At 37.2% G+C, this 18,357-nt stretch overlaps 1 protein-coding gene across 1 annotated transcript; it reads left to right on the top strand.

Annotated features, from left to right (window-relative positions):
- Positions 1 to 299: 299 nt before the first annotated feature.
- On the top strand, positions 300 to 16,925 carry tubg1 (tubulin, gamma 1). Its single transcript, XM_084429949.1, has 11 exons — positions 300 to 709; positions 1,360 to 1,472; positions 5,522 to 5,689; positions 6,162 to 6,230; positions 8,109 to 8,188; positions 8,495 to 8,621; positions 10,868 to 10,954; positions 12,295 to 12,444; positions 12,949 to 13,101; positions 13,178 to 13,339; positions 15,717 to 16,925. Exons 1-11 carry the CDS (start codon positions 661 to 663, stop codon positions 15,912 to 15,914), a joined length of 1,356 nt encoding a protein of 451 aa, XP_084286075.1. The 5' UTR covers positions 300 to 660; the 3' UTR covers positions 15,915 to 16,925.
- The last annotated feature ends 1,432 nt before the right edge of the window (positions 16,926 to 18,357 follow it).

The following is an 18,357-nucleotide window of genomic DNA, read 5'->3' on the forward strand; positions in this document are numbered from 1 at the left end:
AACAACATTTAAGAAAATTTCTCACAAAGTATAAATCGGTCTCTTAATACCTATTTACTATGTGTGTGTGTGTGTGTGTGTGTGTGTGTGTGCTTTAATAAATAAATAAATAATAGAAAGCGTTTCACTAGTGAGAGCGTCATATTTGGGAGTCCTTGTCATCAAAAAGTAAAACCTTTTAGTGCACAATAATTTTGCAAGTAAATTAGGGAAATAAATTAATTCGTTTTTCTTTGTGAATATGTGTTACTAGGCAAGAGGAAAATTAAAATGTAAACCTGGCCTGGATAGGCACATTTCCATCTGTTTGCGCAACTGACGCGCAGCCTTGATGTTGTTCAATGTCAACGCGTACTACGTCATGCGTTACGTTAGTTATGCTCTCTACGTCTGTTCTTTCTGTTTTCTGTGTATATCTCATATCTATTTTTCGCTCTTTTCGATAAAGAGTTCTTTTGGTACATTTTAACAAATATTGATCCGTTCACGTTTGCTGGCCTTCACAGAGTGAAAGTGTAGCGTGGCCGGAGTCTGCGCATGCGCACTGCTCCTCCGTTAGGCCGTTGCTGTTGGAGCGGGAACACGCACAGGGATTGTGATTGACTGACAGCAGCACATCTCTATCCTTTAGTGATTATAAAGCTGAAATAGCAGGATAGCATGCCTCGAGAAATCATCACCCTGCAGCTCGGGCAGTGCGGGAATCAGAGTGAGACATTCGCTTTATTACGTTCTGTTTGCTAATAAGATTGCCATCTTCTCTACATAAACAGTTAGGCTAGCTAGCTAGCTATCAGTCTGGGCAGCTTTAAAATAACACAATAACGTTACATACATTTAATATGACCAAGGGCTTTATAGTATATATCCATTTGCAAAAAACCAAGAACTCTTTAATTAATGACCTTTCTTTGTTTTTGTTTGCTAATCAATAATGATAAATATTTCATGTTGTCAGTTGGAGATAACATAACATTTTAGTGTAACTAACGTTAACCTGGCCAGCTACTGTGTTTTCGTGTGCACATAATTCGAAACGTTGCTTTTTATTGTTTACCGTCACGTTTGATAGTTTTAGCTGGAGATATTTACATTGTGTTTATCCTTTTACTCTGAGAAAGATGGGGTTCATGCAATCAGAGGTGTCAGACTTGGTCAGCAAATCACCATTGATTTTGATCATTTGATTTTGCAAGTTTTGCTGTAACTTCTAACAAAGATGTGATACAATAGCCATTACATTATTAATATTCAATAAGAAATATATAATGACGAAGCTTGCATCCTGTTTTACAAGTGCTCTTAAGCATCCTGCATTAATGCACTGAATTGAATCGTGTCTGTATTGTCTCTGTGCAGTTGGTTTTGAGTTTTGGAAGCAGCTTTGTGCTGAGCATGGCATCAGCCCAGAGGGCATCGTAGAGGAGTTCGCCACTGAGGGCACTGACCGGAAAGATGTGTTTTTCTATCAGGTAAGTTACACAAATACAGACTGATGATGCATTCAGAGCGTGCCAATCATCAGCCACAACCACATCGTATCAAGAATGCTGCTTTAAAGTCTACATTTTATTTATTATTATATATAAATCATGGAGTTGCTATTTAAACACTTGCAGTATCATCATGGCATCAACCAACATACTGATTGTGACCTTAACATTGGCTTCTGTCTGGGCCATTATGGCCAGTGTGGACGATTTTTATTTTTATTGGCAGAAGCATTGTACACAAAACAAGTAACATTTAAAAACAAATATACAATATTAAATAATAAATATAGTTATTCAATAATAAATAACAATAAAAGAGTATTTAAATAATGTGCTAATGACTAAAATAATATAAAAAAATTATAAAATATATGAATGTAAATAACTTAAAGAGATATTTCACCCAAAAATGAAAATTCTGTCATAATTTACTCACCCTCAAGTTTTTCCAAACCTGTATGAGTTTTTTTTTTTTCCTGCTGAACACAAAAGAAGATATTTTGAAGAATGTCGGTAACCAGACGGTTGATGTGCCCCAATGACTTCTATAGTATTTTATAGCAACTGTTCGGCTACCGACAATCTTCAACATATCTTATTTTGTGTTCAGCAGGGGAAAAAAAACTCATACAGGTTTGGAACAACTTGAGGTTGAGTAAATTATGACAGAATTTTCATTTTTGGGTGAAATATCCCTTCAACATTGTTCACATAATTTACCACCAGATGGAGCCATGTTTCTACGTTTTCAGTTGTCATAAGTCAACATTGTTTCTTTCCAGTCATTATGTGGAGGCCTTTTCACCATCTGATGGACAACTAATTTGAAATAAACGGCACAGCTCCTAGTTCCATTCGTCAGATTAAGAGATTATTCTAATTAAAGACCTAAATGAGGTATTTCAGTGAAACTGCGGTGAAATCTGAATAAAAGGCTTTTGATGTTACAGCTCTTCTGATGTGAATTGTCACTGATTCACAGATTGTGTGAGTCACAGTATTATAGTAATTTCCTCTGTATTATTGCCATTTTTTATGGTGATGCTGAAGATCTATAGAAAATAACACAAGCTGCAATTAAATGAATATTTCTTTTTACATATTATTTATTAAATTAGAAACAAATAACTTGAAAATGAATCAATATGTAAAATAAACAGATTTATACTTTAGAATAGATAGCATCTTGGTTTTGGAATCCTATTATAGTGATAAAGAAACTGTAAAAACATCAGCTGTAGTCTGGCCACACATTTTTATGCAGGGTAGAAATGCACACTTTGAACTGAATTCACTAAAGTTTGTGTGGCTGGTGGAATTAGATATTTATTACATATTCAAAGACTTGTTTAAAAAATATAAATGTGAATTTGCTGAATGATGACATTATATGAGAAAGTATTATTGCATTTGCCTTTCTATTATTATTATTTATTTGTTTTATTCAAGCAACATACATTTTGTACAAATGCAAGTATTAAACATTATGCATACAACACAAAAAAGGAATTATATAAAGAATAAAAGAATAGTGTGACAAGGGAGATAATAACATAAGATCAGAATAAAGGTACATTCGGGTATAAAGATATCAAATAAATATTTTTTAAAGCTCACAGATTTTTTGACAGCTTTCTTATTAAAAGAGTCTCTAATACTGTTTACATACATTACTATAGTCAACAAAATAATAAAATTGGGTTTCTGATTAGTAAACTTATATTTATGATTTTTTTTTTTTTTTTTTTTAAGTATAAATTAATTAATTAAATAAAAGCATTTTTCTTCATCCTCAGGATAATCCGTGAAACCAAAGAGAAAATGTTCCTGTAAGAGAGAGACAGGTCTTGAACACTGAATATTTCTGTACTTTACACCACAATATAATAGAACAAGTATAATGGCAAAATAAACATAGTTTAAATTTTTTTTTGTTTTTTTTTTGTAAATAATGATTATCTGGATAGAATCGGTAAATGAGTTTAAAATATAGCCTATTTCTTTAACCTTATTTGTAATGTAAAACTTCTGTAGTAACAACCACGCTTTATGCCTGCAAATCACTTTACCATTTAAAGGAACACGCCGACTTTTTGGGACTTTAGCTTATTCACCGTATCCCCCAGAGTTAGATAAGTCCATACATACCTTTTTCATCTCCGTGCGTGCCGTAACTCTGTCTGACGCACCCACCGCTAGCCTAGCTTAGCACAAAGACTGGATGTAAATGGCTCCATCTAGCATACTGCTCCCAATAAGTGACAAAATAACGCCAACATTTTCCTATTTACATGCTGTGATTTGTATAGTCACAGTGTGTACAAATAACAAGGTCACATGAGACACAGCCATCTTCTAACCGTATGCTATATTCTCAGAAGACGAAGCACTGGTACTTCTGCGGAGTGATTTACTCCAATTCTGAGCGAACTCTCTGCTCCTCACCACGGCGCTTCTCAGCTACTGCGAGCAAATCACTCCGCCCAAGTAGCAGTGCTTCGCCTTCTGAGAATATGTGACCATGTTATTTGTACACGCTGTGACTATACAAATCACAACATGTAAATAGTTGACGTTATTTTGTCACTTATTGGGAGCAGTCGGGTCAATTTTTTACTTTTTAAACATTTTTTGTATTTTTTTTTAGAGATTGGGCTTTGGTCGGACTCGGGCTCATTTAGCTTTTCTCCTTTCATCGTGCCCATAATATATGTGCAGAGCGCAGGCTAGAGGCTACTGTATGAAATATTGTTATATTGATAATATTATAAATATGCAATGCAATATGCGTTCACGCGAGTAACACGACGCGCGTGCAATGCATTAGGTGACAGTTGACCATGCAGAGCATCAGGGAGAAGTTGGAGCGTAAGGAGTTACTAAAAGTTCCCAATACTTCAGGAAAAGCTGCATTTTGAAAGAGTTTTGATTTGATTACCGAGCCTGAAGTCTTCAACAGTGGATGCTATTCTTTTTCTTCACAACGATCGCGAGTAAACAGTGAATGAGCCTAACTCAGTTCAACAGATTTTTTTTTTTTTTAATTATATTTGTATTATTATTTAACGTTAGCCAGTTCGTGAAGAGTTCTTTGAAATGTTGTTCTTCTGTAAAGTTACTTGACATCAAAAAAAGGTAGGCTGTAAATCTTTATTTACTGCTGGATCACATTTGGCTATATAATATTCTCTACTGCATGCTTATGCTTCTCTGTAATGGACAGTCTGTATTAATATTTGTGGGCATAATTGTCGGTGGTGGTAGTTATGTTTGAGGCCTATAATAAAATTTTACCTAGTAGAGTGTGTGTGTATGTGTGTGCGTCTAGCAGAGACAGCGCGCATCAGAGAGCGTGAGTCAGAGAGAGCTCAAAGTGATATTGATGTTGGTCTCGGGTCGGGTTCGGGCTGAAAAATTGCAGACGTTTTCAGGGCTGGGGCCGGATTAGGGCTTGAACACCACGGGCCAGGTCTCGGTTAGGGCTGGATGTTTTGCCCCGTGCAGGGCTCTAGGCAGTATGCTAGCTGGAGCCGTTTACCTCCAGTCTTTGTGCTAAGCTAGGCTAGCGGTGGGTGCGTCAGACAGAGTTACGGCACGCACGGAGATGAAAATGGTATGTATGGACTTATCTAACTCTGGGGGATACGGTGAATGAGCCAAAGTCCCAAAAAGTCAGCGTGTTCCTTTAATAAAGTGTTCCAATAAGAAAGAGTTCACCGTTCCTTTGAATAATAAGCTCACTTTCTCAGCGCGGTCAAAATAAAAGTTCCTCTTCTGACATTTATCTGCTAGATAAATTATTGGTTGATGCTGATAATAAAAAGATGCCAAATATCGGCCAATATGTCAGCATCAATATATTGGTCGACCACTCGTGTAAAGCAGCAGCAACAAGCATCTTGAGTAGACCTGAGCTGCTTCTCATTTCTTAAATTCGGCATCGTCTTTTCCTTGTAATGAGTATTGAGAAGCACTTATGGAAAATGCAATTTCCATTGATCCTTTTTCTATTGTTTCACCCCCTTCAGGCGGATGATGAGCACTACATTCCTCGTGCTGTGCTGTTGGACCTGGAGCCCCGTGTCATCCACACCATCCTGAACTCCCCCTACGCCAACCTGTACAACCCGGAGAACATCTACCTGTCGGAGCATGGCGGTGGAGCTGGTAACAACTGGGCCAGTGGCTTCTCTCAGGTACAGTCATGTTAGGCATCAGATTTTTTTTTTTTCTTTATCAAGATTTTAGATTAAACTTATGTTATATTTTAGGTTCTATAACTGGTTATCATTTCTTTTTCACTATGTTTAACCACTTTATTTGCAGTTCACATTGTGTAGGGGTGTCTAGTCCTGCTCCTGGAGGGCCACTGTCCTGCAAAGTTCAGCTCCAACCCCAATTAAACACGCCTGAACCAGCTAATCAAGGTCTCACTAGGCATACTAGAAGACAAGTTGGAGCTAAACTCTGCAGGACAGTGGCCTTCCAGGACCGAGTTTGGACACCCCTGACATAGTGTGACTATTTAATTTTTAAACGGATACTAACTGTACAAGAACATGATTGCACAGCTGTCACTGTTTGGCAAAATTATATCAACTACCCATAAATACTGGACAAGCTTTTGTCTTATAATTAAAATGTTGTCAACATATTTGTTCATTTCAGGGAGAAAAAATCCACGAGGACATCTTTGACATCATTGACAGAGAGGCAGATGGCAGTGACAGTCTCGAGGTATGACTCTCATTTATTGTACACTTCGCTATCTGGAGGTTTTTTTCAGTGATTGGGTGATTTAACATACAATTTCAAATGTAGTTAGTGTAGAAATAAATGCTGAAAAAGTAGCTTAAAGTAAATGTTGAAAGTAATGGTGTATTATGAATGGGCTGGTTTTTACCCTTTTATTCTGTCATTCATTAATACTGTTTTCTCTGACTTTGGGAATATTTGGGCTTTTAAACAGATTATATTTTTAAACAAAGTAAAATGCTTTCTAATGATCTCCAGATGGTAAAGTGACGTACCATTTGACGTACTTTCATTTCATTTTTTTCATCCCTTTTTTCTCTCCTCTACCCCTTTTTACAGTGCTCTGTCTACTCTTGTTTATATTGCTATATTACATAGAACTATGTATAAATAAATCTACATATATATATGTATGTGAAAGTCATAGAGGGTTAAACAAAAGTGCTATTGTTATGCCTTATTTTGCACTCTTAATATACAAGATACAGATGTTCCTCCCATTAAAACAACAGACTCGGGCCTCCCTGCGTAATCTGTGTCGTTCACTTTATTACCCACAATTACTGGTGTGTGCGTGGCAGCGTGTGTGTAACTTGAATGTAAGTGGAGGTTAGGGAGTGGTTTGGAGAATGATGTTAAAACTCAGTTAGTTGCATGCACGTGTGTGCAGCATAGCTTAATTAATTTAAATTAATTAAACGTTCTGTTAAATTATTTGACTTACTACTGTTCAAAAGTTTGTGGTCAGGTTTTTAATTCTTTCTTTTTTTTAAGAAGCTCACCATGTTCATCTTTTTAAATGCAATAATTTAAAAACAGTAATAGTGTGTAATATTATTGCAATTTAAAATATGTTTAAAAACTTTTTATATATATATATATTAGGGCTGTGAAAAGATTAATCGCATCCAAAATAAAAGTTTGTGTTTACATAATATATGTGTGTGTACTGTGTATAATTATTTTGTGTATATAAATACACACACATGCATCTATATATTTAAGAAATATTTCCATACATGTACTGTATATATTTATATATAATTTATATTATATATAAATATAATTTTTTGTATATATAAATAACACATTTTTCTTAAATATATACATGCATGTGTGTGTATTTATTATACAAATTTAATTATACACAGCACACACACACATATTATCTAAACACAAACTTTTATTTTGGATGCGATTAATCGCGATTAATCTTTTCACAGCCCTAATATATATTATATATATATATATATATATATATATATAAAATTTATTCCAGAGATGTTAAAGCTGAATTTTCAGCATCATTACTCCAGTCTTCAGTGTCACATGATCCTTCAGAAGTCATTATAATACGATGATTTGCTGCTCAAGAAACATTTCTTGTTATTATCAATGTAAAAAAAAAAGTTATGCTGCTTAATATTTTGGTCGTAACCATGATTCTCTATTAGGATTATTTAATGAACAGAAAGGTCAAATGAACAGCATTTATGAAATCTTTTGTAACATTATAAAATGTCTTTACTTTCACCATTTATCAATTTAATGCTTTTTTTTCTGCAGTATTACTTTATTTAAGAAAAATGACTGGCCCAAGATTTTGAACAGTACTGTAAATGCTGTGTGTTTTAATATGGTGTAAAAGAAAATGCCCTCGTAAAGGCTAAAATGCCCCTAGTATGGTAAAAAGTTCTCGTAGGGTAAATATTCCTGCTTGATAAACTGACACTAGATAGTGGGCAGCACAACTGTAACTATTCTCTCTGGGTTTAGATGGCACCTAAAGCACCATAGTCATACATGCATTTTGTGTATATTTTTAGCATTCTGTTTTTGTGTTCTTTTTTTTTTCTTTAGGGGTTTGTGCTTTGCCACTCTATTGCCGGGGGAACAGGATCTGGTCTGGGATCTTACCTCCTGGAGCGACTGAACGACAGGTGAGGAAACACAATTCATTGATATAGGTCTCAAAAGGACTTTGTGTCCCCCCTGCTCTGACTGATTTTTGCAGTCTACACTCCCTCTCCTGAAGTGTAAATCCACACCCTTCGCATTGTTCGTCTAGACTTGCAGTCCTGAAGCGTTTGGGTGGCAGTCAGTGTAATTAGAGGGAGATGCAGGCAGCAGCCATCACCGGGTGTAATTACCTCTCTTTAGGGATGTGTTTAATACCATTGCGTGTGCAACCTTAAGGGCACGTGTTCTTGTGCCTTAAACTTTCAGCTATTTTCTGTCTTTTTTAGGTATCCTAAAAAACTAGTTCAGACCTACTCGGTCTTTCCTAACCAGGATGAGATGAGTGACGTTGTCGTACAGCCGTATAATTCTCTTCTGACACTAAAGAGACTGACCCAGAATGCAGATTGTGTGGTGAGTGAATGAACACATGCACACATGCGCACACACACACTGTCTGCTAACCTTTTCAGCTGGCCTAGAATTTGGGAGGAGGTGTTTTACACACACACACACACACACACACACACACACACACACACACACACACACACACACACACACACACACACACACACACACACTCACTCCTAGGTTGTAGATCTTAAATGAATCTTTCTATTTGAAACAGAGCCCTTCTCATATACAGCCTGCTACTCTAACTGCACATTTCCTCACAGTTACACAATCCATCTCCCCAAACAGACCTTCTTTCTTTCTCTCCTGCTTTCATTCCCCAAACACCAGCAGGTGGAGAAAAGGAGGATAGTCTTATGTGACTATCCACATCTCTCCTTCCATTTCCTCCTTATTAACATGGACCAAGCTATGTCATATCTGTACATGTGGAATGGAAGTTTATAGATGTGTCAACAATTCCTGGTTTCTGACTGATAACCATCAGCACATGATTAAGCAGATATTTATTCGACAAACAACACATCCTGTTGACTCTCTGAGGGGCCAATAATTACGTATATCCTTATTTGATTTTTAAAGGAATTGATAGGTTTGATCACCCCAGCAAAATACATCATTATTCATATCACCAGCAAATATTCATGTTGTAAGGGCTGCGATTCAGAATAGATTGAGTTTTAGTGGAGCAAATGTCATTAGTACAGGGTAAGTTCTGTTTAATGCATATTGTATTTCTTGCAGCTGTCTGCTAGCTTCATTCACTTCTCTGGCTTATATAATAATGTCAGATCAGAGAGTCAGCACAAAAGATGAGAAGGTTAATTGAGGTAGATGATTTTCTGTCTTTCTTTGATGAGAATACAGATCTAGACTTAACTCCAAGTCTCATATATGTTAATAATGCCAGCTTCACTTTTAATTAAAAGGATAGTTCACCCCAAAATGAAATTATTCACTGCTAAACCAATAAGACTTTTGGTCACCTTTAAAATGCAATTTAAGACGATTTCTGCCCCTTTTCACTAATACATTCAGGCCTCAAAAAGTTTGTAAAGGTCATAAAGGGAACTATCCCTTTTACTCCTGAGAGGAAAACATTCTCTAGTCGAACTACAAAATATGCAGTGATCCCTTCTGTTAAAAAAATATTGCGTAAGTATTGTGTAAATGGAATACAAACTAGGGACTTTTTATTTTGAGAACCGGTTTGCTCTGTTCATTAGCTGAAATTTGACCTACTGTAAGTTGAATTACAGTAGTACTCAACAAGTTTTGCAAAAAAAACACTTAAAGCGTCAGTTCACCCAAAAATGTAAATATTAATCTCTGATCTGCATTCACGCAACAACATCTGCTCTTGCGTCAACACAACACGCATGCTGTGAATGAATGTGTGTTGGAGATTCATATTTTGTACATAAAGTGGTATAAAAAAAAAAAAAAAACATTTGCACAAACAAAACACTCGTGTCGCTTCATAAAATTGAGGTTAAACCACTGGAGTCACATGGATTACTTTTTTGACGTCTTTAGTTCCTTTCTGGGGCTTGAAAGTGGTAGTTGTGTATTTGTCAATGGAGAAAGCTCTCAAATTTCATTAAAAAGATCAACATTTGTGTTCTGAAGATCAACGAAAGTCTTACGGGTTTTGATCATACAGCATAACATATTCACCACATTGTTTTCAGATGACTTTATATAAAAATATTGATATTAAATACTATGGTAAAAATAATATTGACATTGTTCTACACTGACTGCAAGTGAAATGGCAATTTTAGATTAAACTCTTACAGCAGTTATATGAATTTCCTTAATTTAAAGAGACTTGCTGTGTTTTTAAGGCATACCTTATGTTTGTTTGTGTGTTTTCTGGCAATACACCGTTGTTAGTGTCATGCTCTTCCAGTTGAGTGTTGAGTTTTCTCTCTTTTCTTTTGCATCCTGTTTGCTACTTCGATACCAATCCAGTAATAGCACAATAGTAGGTCCTCCCAGCTCCACTTGGGTCTCGGGTCATTTAAAATAAATGTTTTTACCCAAGAAGACCTGAATTGTTTTTAACAAATGCCAACTTAGTTTCCATTATTTGTTTTTAGCGTTTAACAATATTTTATTGTTTAAAACGAATACATACTAAATAATTCCATAACAACGTTATAGACCCAAGAACACCTCTAGCACACAGTCCTGACACAGTTATCTCTTTCCTTTTCATTCTCTCTCCATGTCTCTTTCAGGTAGTGCTGGACAACACGGCTTTGAACAGAATCGCCACAGACCGGCTGCACATTCAGAACCCCTCGTTCTCTCAGATCAACCAACTGGTGAGTTTTAAAAGAAATCCTGTATCTGATCTCTCTTTTAGGAGGACACAACCACCGATAAACTTGTACAGTAAATCTCGGAACAGTTTTGCTTTCTGAAGTTGGCAATTATGGATGTTTATCGCATGGACCTGAGAAGACGTGAATGTTTTAAACATGCCACTTTCCGTTATTCGTTTCGAGCATTTAACAATATTTTATTTAAAACAAATACATATTAAATCATTTCATGACAACGCTATTATCCTCCTCCTCTGTTCTCTGTCAAACCCTCTTAGAATATAACGTTAGGGGAAAACTAGAGGATAACTTGTATCTTCCCAGATTGGATGAGCTTTGTAACTTTCCAGATTGTATGCATGCACAAACAGATACGTTACACGCTAAGGGAAAAGTAAAACATTAAAAAGCATCATATGACCCCTTTAAGCATCATTGATGAACTCACTCACTGACATTGATCCTAAACATTTTTAAACCTTCCCAAACATGAACCCATTCAGTCAATCAAATAAACCGTCCCCAACGTGATGCCATTCTGTCAATTAAATATTAGTGTCCTTTTCATTTTAAAGCCCTTCCCTGCAGCAGAGAGGGACTGGCCTGGTGTGGTTCAATTTGGGACAGTAGAGTCACTCCTCATATATTAATCACAGTTGGGCGCTGGCAGCTCTCCTACGATAAGACATGCATTTTCAAATTTCAGACAACAGAAACATCAGAAAAACAACCTAACTGTGAAACCTCCAAGGGTTTATTAGGTAACGAGACAAATGAAAGCATGAGTTTGGGAAATATATATACGCAGCTGTCAAGAAAGTGAATAAGCTAAACCACAAAATTTGAAACAGCACAGTTTCAGGAGGAAGCAACATGGGGAGTTGCCCGTTCTGAAAGTTGTAATCAGCAGCCTGACATGCTGTCATGTCACATTCTAATGAGGTAATAAATAACATCCCGTTCGGAGCTCATCTGCTCTTATACGCCCATTCTTACAGCACCCTGCTCCATGGTGAATAGTTCATTTTGTCGACTCATCCATCACGGTCTTTATCGCCTCTAATTGAAATGTGTCATATGGTGAACTCCAACTTTCACAGTACAGTGCATAGATTTCTTTGAAGGGTGCTATAAGAAAACCTGTTTCACCAGTCCAGGCTATTGTGTTCTTAAACACCGGCTGCGTTTACATACACTACAGGCTTCAAATGTACCATTAGCACACCCAAATAATTAAGACGACACGATATAAAATTAAAACGTGACTGATTTTTTTTCACATTCTTGTTGTCACCCATCCACCTAGACTGTCAAAAGACAAGTGTTCCTCTTCTTAACAGGTGTCCACCATTATGTCAGCAAGCACAACAACCCTCCGTTACCCTGGATATATGAACAATGATCTGATTGGTCTCATTGCGTCACTCATCCCCACTCCCCGCCTCCACTTCCTCATGACTGGATACACACCACTGACCACCGATCAATCCGTAAGTTATTCAAACGTGACTATGCATAAAGATCCTTTGCAGACAATGCAAATAAGCTTTGTAGCTCTGTTTTAAAGTCTAGTCCTGTAAGCTTCTGTCTATATATGCAACTACCTCCTTAGGCAACATCCAAACCAAAATGGAGCCTCATAAGTGACTGATTTGAAACTCTTCATTGGCAGCTCTGTTTAACTCACTGTTTATTCCAATAGTCTTATGTTAGGATGTTGCTATGCTAAAGACCCATTTTTAATTACATGGAACTATCTAATCTGTCTGTCTGTCATTCTATCTATCCATTTATCTATGTCCATCTGACTATCTGTCGTTTGTCTATCTATATCTGTTGTTCTTTCTATTTGTCCATCTGTCCTTTTCATTATTAATAAAGGATGAAATATCTAATTCTTTTTACTTTGTGTCCACTGTCTTGGTTTTAATATTTTTTTCTATAAAATGAATGCTCTTTAAATCATACTGTAATTTTTTCTCTCTTCTTTTTAGGTGGCAAGTGTGAGGAAGACTACAGTTCTTGATGTGATGAGGAGACTCCTGCAGCCTAAGAATGTCATGGTGTCCACAGGCAGAGACCGCCAGACCACTCATTGCTACATTGCCATTCTCAACATCATCCAGGGAGAGGTGGACCCCACACAGGTGTGAGCTTGCTAGATAAACACAGCACATTCTGAGCCTTAGGTGTGCATGTCCTCATGTGTATGTGTCCTTGCAGGTCCATAAGAGTCTGCAGAGAATCAGGGAGAGGAAGTTAGCTAATTTCATCCCATGGGGTCCAGCTAGTATCCAGGTGGCACTGTCCCGCAGATCTCCCTACCTGCCCTCAGCTCATCGTGTCAGTGGACTTATGATGGCTAATCACACCAGCATCTCTTCGGTAAGCCCTGACCTTCATTTATGTACTGCTCAAAAAATAGTTTATCAGGATGAATCTGTATTGGATGTACACTACCGTTTACAAGTTTGGGATCAGTACGATTTTTCAATGTTTTTGAAAGACGACTCTTTCATTTTGGTCGATCGGATCACAAGCGGACGACACTAAATCGAGGTGTAAATGGGGTCTAAATAGATTTGAGCTTGTCCACTTTCAACCACTTCCAGAGGTAGTTGAAAATGCTTTCAAACAGCCACAAACGACCGCCTGCTCTCCGCCTACTGTCCTAATGCGTAAACATAATGGGGAGCGCGCTAGCCAGATGGGATTTAAACTTTTTGGCTGAAGACCCAAGTTTGGTTTGAAGATAAAAAAAACATACCAAGCACAATGTTCTGATGTTCTTTCACCATTCCTGTTTTCTAACACGCATTCACTTCGTTCACTGTGGTCTTGTGGCTATCAAAGCAGAAAGATCTGAAAAAGCCTATAAATTTAACCGCCCATAGACCCTTCCCTCAAAGAAATCAGGACAGAAGTGGTTGAAACTGGACAAAAGAGACGGATTAAAACACCAGGTGTAAACGGGAATGTGTTTGCCTCGTCTACTTGTGATCCGATCAACCAAAATGCATCTTAATACCAGGTGTAAACAGGACCTTACTTTCACAGTTATCTAACACTGTTTAATAACAGATTAAAGATTAAAGATTTGCTAAAGCTTTAATAATGTACATTATGTAAATTACATTTTGTGTTGCCTATATTCACTTGTAGCAAAACGATTGACTTTTTATTTTAATGATTTATTTATAATGTATTCATATTTTATTATTATTTTATTATAATCAATCAACCCATAGTTCCTCTCTCAGAATCACAAAACACCACTGAACAGGGTTTCCATGTGTATGGAAAACTAGGAAATATCAGGGAATTTTTAAACTTATGATATCCAGGGCTGGAAAATTCTCTAGCAAATATAAGCATTTCTGATTATGCTCAACTCTCAAGTAATTCATCAGCTAGACTGTTCATGAGTGCTGTTGCTATAAAAATTTTGAAAAAATCCATGCCCAGCAGAGCCAGCGCCAGCTAATCACCGAAGAGTCTGAAGTAATGAAAGGGGGTGATGACGTAGCACAAACTATCCCCAGCTAGAAAAACATATGTGGCCCATTCACATATTGTTGGACCATATATAAACTTGTCGCTCCTACAAGAAACTACAAGCTGCTGAGCAAATACAGATGGAAAAGCATTGTAAAATATTACTCCCAAAAACAAAAAGGAAAATTGCCAAGGCCAACATACAGTGCTATGCATAAGTTTAGACACCCATGCTAAAGTTGACTAAAAAGAGGAATAAAAAATCATCTTTTGGAAATTGATCTTAATGCCTTAATTAAAAAAATGAGGAAAAATCCAACCTTTAAGGACACCAATTTTCTTTGTGAATGAATAATGTATCGTAAATAAATAAATGCTCTTCCTTAAAATACAGGGTGCATAAGTCTGGACACCCCTATGTTAAATTCCCACTGAGGCAGGCAGATTTTTATTTTTAAAGGCCAGTTACTTCATGCATCCAGGATACTATGCATCCTGATAAAGTTCCCTTGGCCTTTGGAATTAAAATAGCCCCACATCATCACATAGCCTTCACCATACCTAGAGATTGGCATGGGGTACTTTCCATAAGATCATCTCTCAATGCAAATCAAACCAGCTATTAGGCTAACTGAAATAAAACCATGCCAATCTCTAGGTATGGTGAAGGCTATGTGATGATGTGGGGCTATTTTAATTCCAAAGGCCAAGGGAACTTTATCAGGATGCATAGTATCCTAAAAAAATGTTAAAATTTTTTTTTTATTTTTAAGTATTTTTTTTTAACATTTTTTTAGGATACTATGCATCCTGATAAAGTTCCCTTGGCCTTTGGAATTAAAATAGCCCCACATCATCACATAGCCTTCACCATACCTAGAGATTGGCATGGTTTTATTTCAGTTAGCCTAATAGCTGGTTTGATTTGCATTGAGAGATGATCTTATGGTAAGTACTCCATGCCAATCTCTAGCAGAGCTGCGTCCTTCGTGACGTGGGAAGTTCGTAGGTTAATGTGGCAAAAGTACGGTGGCATCAAAATGCGATTTTGTGAAACAGACAGAACCTTAACCAAAATGTTGCTATAGTAGCCTAATATTAGTGCGAGAAAGCCTATCCACTTGGCAATTGTGAATTATAAAATTTTTCTATTTCAACATTAAAATCCATTTTCACGTGGGCTACAAAACTGGAAAAGTCATGGAAAGGCATTGCTCAAAATGTGGGCAGACTTTCTAATCTCTGTTCTCCTCTCCCTCACTCCTAGTTGTTTGAGCGAACCTGTCGTCAGTATGATAAGCTGAGGAAGAGGGAGGCCTTCCTCGAGCAGTTCAGGAAGGAGGACATATTCAAGGACAACTTTGACGAGCTGGATAACTCTCGCGAGGTGGTTCAACAGCTTGTGGATGAGTACAGCGCCGCCACGCGTCCCGACTACATCTCCTGGGGCACACAAGAGCAGTGAAAACCCCTCCGCCCACTCCCTAAAGAGCAGAGAAAGAAAGCCTCTAAACTCATCCTATCAAATACGCAATGACTCCAGGAGCAAATAACAGAATTTCAGTAGTGAATGCACTTCTTAAGACTCGTGTCGGTAAATCTTTCATGGCTCGTCATACTGTTCCTCCAGAGCCTACCATAATTTGGTGCCTCTATCCTGAGCTGTAACTTTTCTCTTTCTCCCCAATTTCCTTTCTTTGATCAGAGAATTTACGGCTCCGTCTTAATCTATTTTTGTACTGCACTCGGCACTCTTCTGCACACAATCTACATCAATCTATGTCAAGGTGGCCTGCACACAAACTTCCCTGACCACACACATGTTGGACGTCTACACCGATAAGACTGGGTGGTCTCAGATGAATGTAACCATAGGAGGGAGTGTGAAAGATTAAGCCTCTTAGAAAAGATCAGACTAGAAGCAGCTTATGAACACACCATCTAACTCCCTCACGTTCACGCATGCATGCTTTTAAACAAAAGGCGCTTGCTTTCAGGGGATAGACTATGATTGTGTGATTGAATCAATTTTCCTCTCAGTCTTATTGTCATGGATTACTCTAGGCGATTATCTCAGCGTTTTGAGAGATGATCAGTAAGTCAAGTGTTGTGCTGTACCTCAATCCCATCCAATCAGTGAACCCTCATCGGGTTCTTTTTCTAGTCAATTCAATCAGTGATGTTACCTCAAAGTCTGGCAGACTCAATCATACACCAAAATCCCAACCAATATCACATTTCTTTTTTTGAATAATTTATTCTTCTGCTCCCGTCTCTCTTTATTTTTTGTATTGTATTGGGAAGTGATGGAAACTTCACATGAAACTCTCATGGCCAGATTCATTTCTCAGTGCTTTCTTTTCCTCAGTTACCACATGTTCTTTTTATTAATATTATACTGTGTATATAGTTTGCTGTCAGACTTGATGCATTTACTTGAAGTTCATGAGATTGAATAAATGTTTTTGTACAAGAACATTTCCATTTGTATTGATTACGCTCACAGACCATCTGCAATCCGGTCAGAATCACTCACAACAGATGGCATGGGTCATTTGGCCTTAAAACACATGAAATAGCTCAGAAATGGAAGCTGTTACCTCTGATAACTGGTCTTCATCTCTTTACCAAACCATCTTATGGATACTGAAACTCAATCAAGGACATACTGAATACAGGGATATTTCACCCAAAAATTTAAATTGTCATCGTTTACTCACCCTCAAATTGTTCCAAACCTGTAATAATTTCTTTCTTCTGCTGAACACAAAATAAGTTATTTTGAAGAACGCCGTTAACCAGTTGATGGGCCCCATGGACTTCCATTGTATGGAGAGAAGAAAATAAAAAGTCAATGGAGCCCATTAACAGTTTGGTTTCTGACATTCTTCAAAATATCTTCTTTTGTGTTTAGCATAAGAAAGAAATTATTACAGGTTTGGAACAATTTGAGTAAATTATAACAATTTTTATTTTTAGCTGAACTATTCCTTAGTTTAAGTTTGGCTCCAACGTGCCCTGACACAATTAAAAGCTGCTAGTAATCCTGAAGAACTTGATTAGCCTGTTCAGGTGTGTTTAATTAGGACTGGAGCTAAACACTGCAGGATAGGTGTATATATATGTTTTTTTTTTCTTATTCCCACCAATATTATAACAGACACTCAAGTGATGTAATGGTGCTGCTTTTTATTACATACAGTATTCATCATTTTGCATTATTGCACATTTAAGTTAGCTGTACAAACAATAGTGCAATTGACAATTACACGTGTAACATAATAAAGGTACCATGCAGCATACAAACCAAAGCATCAGAGTTTGTCAAGTTTTGTTACATGTATGACATTGGGTCAGAGCTGCCTGCAGCTAAAGAGTGACATGAAAAGAAGACAAGCATATGTGACAACAACCACTACTGCCGTCAAAGGGGCTGTAGGAGGAACATGGTTTGGGCAAAAAAAAAAAAAACTTCTTTAAACAATATAAACAACATTGAAGACGTGATTGCCCTCCACCTTTGAACTTCAAGTAGCTGGCAACCTTTTTTTCAAATTTGTATTCAGGCAGAAAAACCACTGTAGAGCAAAGATAGTGCAGAACCAAAATACTCTGAATACAGAAACACTGAGCCTGATTATGGAGTATGAGTGAATTAAAGATTGTACAGACTGTTTGACAGGCACTAGTGGCTCCTCCAAAGGCAACCTGAAGCCTCATACTGAAAATGGGCTCATGCTCAGGACAACTGGGCAGGTTTTATTGCTACAGTGATAGTTTGGCAGTCATTCGAAGGGGAAAAAAAGACCCCGACCCCAAGAAATTTGGTCCATGTGACTTTAAAAGGGCGAATGACTCTTCATTTTTTTGGTTATGACAAAATCTCAAAAATCCTTAGATCTAAAAAA

Source organism: Rutilus rutilus (genome assembly GCF_951802725.1).
Source record: "Rutilus rutilus genome assembly, chromosome: 1".
In the NCBI taxonomy this organism is placed as follows: Eukaryota; Metazoa; Chordata; class Actinopteri; order Cypriniformes; family Leuciscidae; genus Rutilus; species Rutilus rutilus.